The sequence below is a fragment of the Pelobates fuscus genome, chromosome 3 (assembly GCF_036172605.1).
Source record: "Pelobates fuscus isolate aPelFus1 chromosome 3, aPelFus1.pri, whole genome shotgun sequence".
Taxonomy (NCBI): Eukaryota; Metazoa; Chordata; class Amphibia; order Anura; family Pelobatidae; genus Pelobates; species Pelobates fuscus.
In genome coordinates this window covers 272,706,293-272,712,292 of record NC_086319.1, presented here as the reverse complement: position 1 = coordinate 272,712,292, position 6,000 = coordinate 272,706,293, and the positions used below count along the sequence as shown (strand labels likewise).

General features: G+C 42.0%; 1 protein-coding gene across 4 annotated transcripts in view; it reads left to right on the top strand.

Moving 5' to 3' along the window:
• Positions 1-6,000, top strand: part of SLC20A1 (solute carrier family 20 member 1) — a 29,971-nt gene that overhangs the window by 8,924 nt on the left and 15,047 nt on the right. For all 4 annotated transcript variants that reach the window (XM_063448570.1, XM_063448571.1, XM_063448572.1 and 1 more), the window contains 3 exons: positions 1,778-2,397; positions 3,229-3,369; positions 3,848-3,933. In XM_063448570.1, coding sequence (XP_063304640.1) covers positions 2,052-2,397; positions 3,229-3,369; positions 3,848-3,933 — 573 coding nt within the window. In that variant the 5' untranslated portion in view covers positions 1,778-2,051. The remainder of the gene's footprint in view (positions 1-1,777; positions 2,398-3,228; positions 3,370-3,847; positions 3,934-6,000) is intronic.

Genomic DNA, 6,000 nt, shown 5'->3' with positions numbered 1-6,000 from the left:
TACACTGCATTATCTGGAATATAGGAATTTGTCACAATTGTCAGTGGACAGATGCTCACAGAACACGTACCATATGACGGGAACGGACAGTCGGGTCTTATTTAGAGCCACACTAATTTGTGATGCAATGACCAGGTGTACTGCAGACAAACTATCTTGCATTAAAAGGCTGTAGATCAGGGGTAGGCAACCTTTTGGTAGTACTAATGCCAAATGAATTTGGAAGTCCCTTGATGTGCTGGTCCAATTTTTTAAATTGAGGTGTTTCTGCTTGTTATTTATGGGTGCTGCTGTTGCTTTGTAACTTAAAGGATCACTATAGTGTCAGGAAAACAAAGTTGTTTTCCTGACACTATAGTGCCCTGAGTTCCCTTCAGCAGCTTACCTTATTCCAGCGCCGGACTCCCTTGGCGCTGGTGACCTCTCCTCCCCCACCAGCTCCCTCTGCTGATGTCAGCAGAGCCGCATGGGCGGCAAGAGCCGCGCGCGCATTCAAGCTGTCAATGGGAAAGCATTTCTCAATGCTTTCCTATGGACGCTCTGCGCGATGGAGGCATAATATGCCTCCAGCGTCGCAGATGCGCCTCTACTGGCTGTCTTCTGGACAGCCACTAGAGGCTGGCTTAACCCTGCAATGTAAACATAGCAGTTTCTCTGAAACTGCTGTTTGCATCTGCAGGGTAAAAAACCTGAGGGACCTGGCACCCAGACCACTTCATTGAGCTGAAGTGGTCAAGGTGACTATAGTGTCCCTTTAATATTTGTGCTTATGTGGGCTATTATATTGTGTATGTTCATGAGTAGTTTGTGGTGTGTATAATACCTATGAATGGGAGCTGTTTGTGGAATTGTGCGTCTGGATATGTCACATTGTGTGGCGCTGCTTGTGGTATTGCATGAGGGGCTACTCGTGTGTTTGTGTGTGGGCTGATTCTATTTGTATAAGGAGGAGGCTTCTTCTGCAGCTCTGTGTAGATCTAAAAGTGTGGGGGTCGGATTGGCAAGGTACCAGTTAAGTGCAGGAGCTGCGATAGCTGCTGCAGGCTGCTCTAATCCAGTGCAGATTCCCATTCAAAAGTGCTGGGAGGAAGTGATCTGAGATCACTTCCTCTATGTGCTGCAATGTGTGAATTGAATATCTGACATCACCTGCAATCACTGCTCTGTTTGCAGTAGCAAATATCTCAAGACCCACTGGGACTTCTGATAGGCCAGAGCCTTTTTGTCTCTGGCCGCCTTGCGTGCTGTGCAAGGACGCCTTGAGTGCCATAGGTTGCTAATCCCTGCTCTAGACAGATCACCTGGATTGAGGTAGCCTTTAAATATTCTACAGGAATAGTTATGGTTTTTTTTTTTATTATTGTGAATAACAGCATGTGTGTCTCAGTTTGACTAAACCTCTTCCTTTGTTCCACCGGCAACACCTATGTTTAAATCTTTTAACCTTGTTAATTAATTGCCAAAACCTCACTCTAGGGCTGCAAGCTGATTTATTTTAGTGTATTAAACTTATTGAGCTAGTTTCTAATGATTGCAGTCAGTGTGATGATCGTGTTGTAAGAGATTCTTCATTGATCTGCAATTGCTCTTATAATCCGCATAATCCTAAATCTAGTGTGATATTTTTTTTTTTTATTACTACATGCTTGCTAATGTTGCCATAAGTTTCATAACTCTATAATTAAATTGTCTATCAACTGTATTATGCAACCTGTATGCACAAATCTCAATTTGCCTCCTTTTCATTAATGTCTTCTCTCTTTTTTTCCATTGACAGAATGAATAGTCTGCCAGTTTGTCTGTTTTGTGCACCATGGAAGTTTTCTCATATCTAACCCTCCAGAGCCAAAGGAACTCTAGAAAGCAAATACCCATACGTAGCAAATAGCAAAGACTTTAGACCGAGTCACTCGGCCCTTGTTCAGTTTACTGCCTATTTAATTTTATAGTAATTTATTGAAATATTTTCATACCTCATAATTTTTGTTTACATATATTTTTTTTTTTTATTGGTTTTTTAACAGATTTTTAATTTTGAGCCAAAAGTAAATATGGAATCAACAACCGCTTTTAGTGCAATTACCAGTGCCATTACTGGGCAGGCAAGTGGTCCCTTAGTGCAATCCCTCTGGCTACTGATTTTGGGTTTTGTCATTGCATTCATCCTGGCATTCTCTGTTGGTGCCAATGATGTTGCAAATTCCTTTGGCACAGCTGTGGGCTCTGGTGTAGTTACCTTGCGTCAGGCTTGCATTCTGGCATCTATCTTTGAGACCGTTGGATCTGTGTTGCTGGGGGCTAAAGTGAGTGAGACAATCCGGAAAGGACTGATTGACGTCACCATGTATAACAATACTCAGGAGCTATTAATGGCTGGTTCCATCAGTGCCATGTTTGGTGAGTGTTCAACAAGATCATTACTAAAAGTATGTTGTTACTCTGGACAAAATGATTTGCTATTCATGAAGATACTAGTCCAGTCCTAACATTTTGTCACTCTAGCTTGCAATGCAGTTGGCATGACTATGATTTCAGCGGTTGGGGATTATGGGCGCCAAATGATTGTGTATCTTGGGAGTTGAAGTTCAGGTTAGCAGTTTCTGCACTACTAGCTAACCCTGGGAATGCATAGCCAGCTAGTAAACATCAGTTGCTGCTGAGCTGCAACCATCAGAATTTTCCACTAGCCTCGAACCTGCTGGAGACTGAGGTAATGTGAGTTGTAGTTAAAGGACCACTATAGTGCCAGGAAAACAAACTCTTTTTTTTTTCTGGCACTATAGTGTGAATAGGTCCCCCCCCGTCCCGCCGGGCTCTTAGGGGAGGAAGGGGTCAAACTCTTGCCTTTCTCCAGCGCTGGGCTCCCTCGGCACTGGGGACTCTCCTCCTCCCGATGTCATCGGCTGAATGTGCATGTGCGGCAAGAGCCGTGCGCGCATTCAGTCAGTCCATAGGAAAGCATTCTAAATGCTTTCCTATGGACGCTGGCGTCTTCTCACTGTGAGAAGCGCCTCTAGTGGCTGTCAATGAGACCCACTAGAGGCTTGATTAACCCATATGTAAACATAGATGGACCTGGCACCTAGACCACTCCATTAAGCTGAAGTGGTCTGGGTGCCTATAGTGGTCCTCTAATCAGTGATTAGACAGGTGCAGGCTAGCCTTGCCATGTGTTATGAATGGGGTTGTTAATGCATTTGTTTTCATTTTTCCAATTATGCATTTTAGGTTCTGCTGTGTGGCAGCTTGTGGCTTCTTTCTTGAAACTTCCCATCTCTGGTACCCACTGTATTGTTGGTGCCACCATTGGCTTCTCTCTTGTTGCTAAAGGGCAGCAAGGTGTCAAGTGGACGGAGTTGCTTCGCATTGGTAATTATTGTGCCAAAGTAAATGCTTGTGTTTAAACCTTGACATGGTGCTGTCTTCTGAATTCCTAAGATTGTACAGTGGGCAGTCTTCCTTCTGAATATATTGCACTACACCTTTCGTGTCGCTGAAGTAGTCTGGGTGTCTATAGTGCCCCTTTAAGCAAAGTATCCGTGGGGTAAATTTCCTGAAGTAAACAAATGGCAAAAATAAACAGGGGCAAAAAACACTTTATAGCCAAAGGCATCTAATATGAATTGTATGACTTGAACAGTAGCTGTAGAGTATGTAGATGTGCGAAAGAGCAGTTAATGTTTAGTTGTATTCTATGAAATGCCATAATACACTGGTTAATCTGCACCAATCTTTGCGTATTCTAGTTATTACTGCTGCTTTAAATCCATTTTAAGAGTGATGTGACTTCTTCTAACTGTTTTTTTTTTTTTTTTTTTGTTTGTTTTTTTTTCCTCTCTCCACATAGTGCTCTCCTGGTTTATATCACCTCTTCTATCTGGCATCATGTCTGCACTCCTGTTCTTCCTCGTCAGAATGTTCATCCTACGGAAGGTAAGGTTTTATTACATTGTTTAATATAACCTTCAGCACTGGCCTGTTTGACATGGTCTCTGCCCCATTGCGTGTTCATCTGCAGTTTAATTTCCATATCTTGCTGACAGACCTTGCTGCTCATAACTGACTCTATAATGGGTTTAAAGGGCCAGGAGCTCCCAATAGGGAAGTACTGCTGTATATCTTAATATTGGTTCTGCACCCAATTCCTTTACAATCCTATGAAGACAGATAGATAGCTCTTAAGTGTTTTTGGAGAGAGAGATATAGAGATAGATACACACACGGATTAAAGTAGCCAGTAGAGCACAGCCATGAATTCTAATATTTGTATGTGCAAAACACAGATCCAGTTGTTTGTATGAAGTCAGTGTTTTGGTTTGTGGTGGTCTCTCTGAACTTCTCTGAATTTTTTTATTTTATTTTTTTATTATTGGTGAAGTGTTCACTATTTTTTAAGAATAGAGAACATTCTTGTTATGTTGGTGTAATACAGTTCTGCTATACACCACACATTGATTGTAATTTGCTTGGAATGCTCAACCTTTTTTGTTTCAAGTAGATTGGTTACCTTTATTGTGGTCTCGCTATGTAACTTCACTAAACTGTGTAAGTCATATGACCATTATATATACATCTGAACTTTGCCCTGCATACACTTTCATATTAAACCCACATATAGCTTAATATTTGGCTTTTTATGTAAAGCTTCACAATGAAAAGGTGGAGAGCAGGAGAAACAGGATAAAGATAGAGTATCCTTGGGAGTGGGGTTCTAGTAACTGGAAACGAAATAGGGTACATACAAGAACATAAAGTGCAACCTCTAAGCATAGTTCTTGAAACTTTACCTTAAACCCTTAAGGACACATGACATGTGTGACATGTCATGATTCCCTTTTATTTCAGAAGTTTGGTCCTTAAGGGGTTAATCCAGGCACTCCAGACTTGATTTCTTATTAAGAGTTGAGTAGAGTAATCCACTGGTGATGGGAAACTAGGGTGGTACAATGGAGTTTATTTTAATAATAGTTAAAAAAAAAAAAAAAAAAAAAATGAACAATGGTGCAAAACTCTAACAAACACACGTGTTATAGAGCTAAAGATTAAAATACATTTGTCTCCCATCACCAGTGAGGTACTCCACTCCTCTGGATACTCTACCTTAATCCAGGCACTCCAGACTCTCTCTCTCCTTTATTAAGAGTTAAGTTTCAATACCTATGCTTAGACGTTGCACTTTATGTTCTGGTGTATATACCCTGTTTCGCGTTACTAGTAGGGAACCCCACTCCCAAGGATACTCTATCTTTATCCTGTTTTTCTCCTACTCTCCCTCTTTTCTTTGTGCATTATTAGTGAATATTCTTCACTAGGGGTTAACCCCCTCTCAGAAGTTATCTGGTACCCTTTTGACTTGTATGTGAAGCTTCAGTTTGTCACAATGGCGAGTCACCGGCCTAGTCTTGAAAAGTGGGTACATTCTGCTTCTAAATCTCATCTTCTTGATACTGGTTTTGTATATTTTGAAATGTTTATTACTGGCATTTAGAAAGTTCCAGCATATTCTGCAGCACTGTCCAACAGCTATTGTTAATGTGTGAGGGGAGAGAATTGAGTGAAATCTCAAGCAGCTGGAGAGGAGCGTGCTGTAAATTTAGAATTCACCTGGTTGGGTAGTGACTAGAGAAAATGAAGTCTGAGTTTTTGCTTGTAAAGATGGGTTTGTGAATCAAGGCTGGAAGGTATTTACAGCTTTATAGAGTGGTTAGGCAGAGCCAACTTTTTATATAATGTTAAACACACACTTCACCCCTTTTCAGGCGAACTTCCCTTTTCAAGTCTAAAGTATTTAGAACAAGGATGCCCAGGCCACATGCAGCCCTGTTGCCTGCCGGACAGTGAGGCAGGCAGCCGGTCTGTGCTCTTCCTGCACAGTTCCCTCGTGTGCCCTGCAGAGCGCCGGCCGCCGGGATATGACATTTTCCCGGTGTTGGCATTACTGCTGAGCACGCAAGGGACTTGTGCAGGAAGAGCAGAGAGATCCCAGCCCAGCAGCAACCG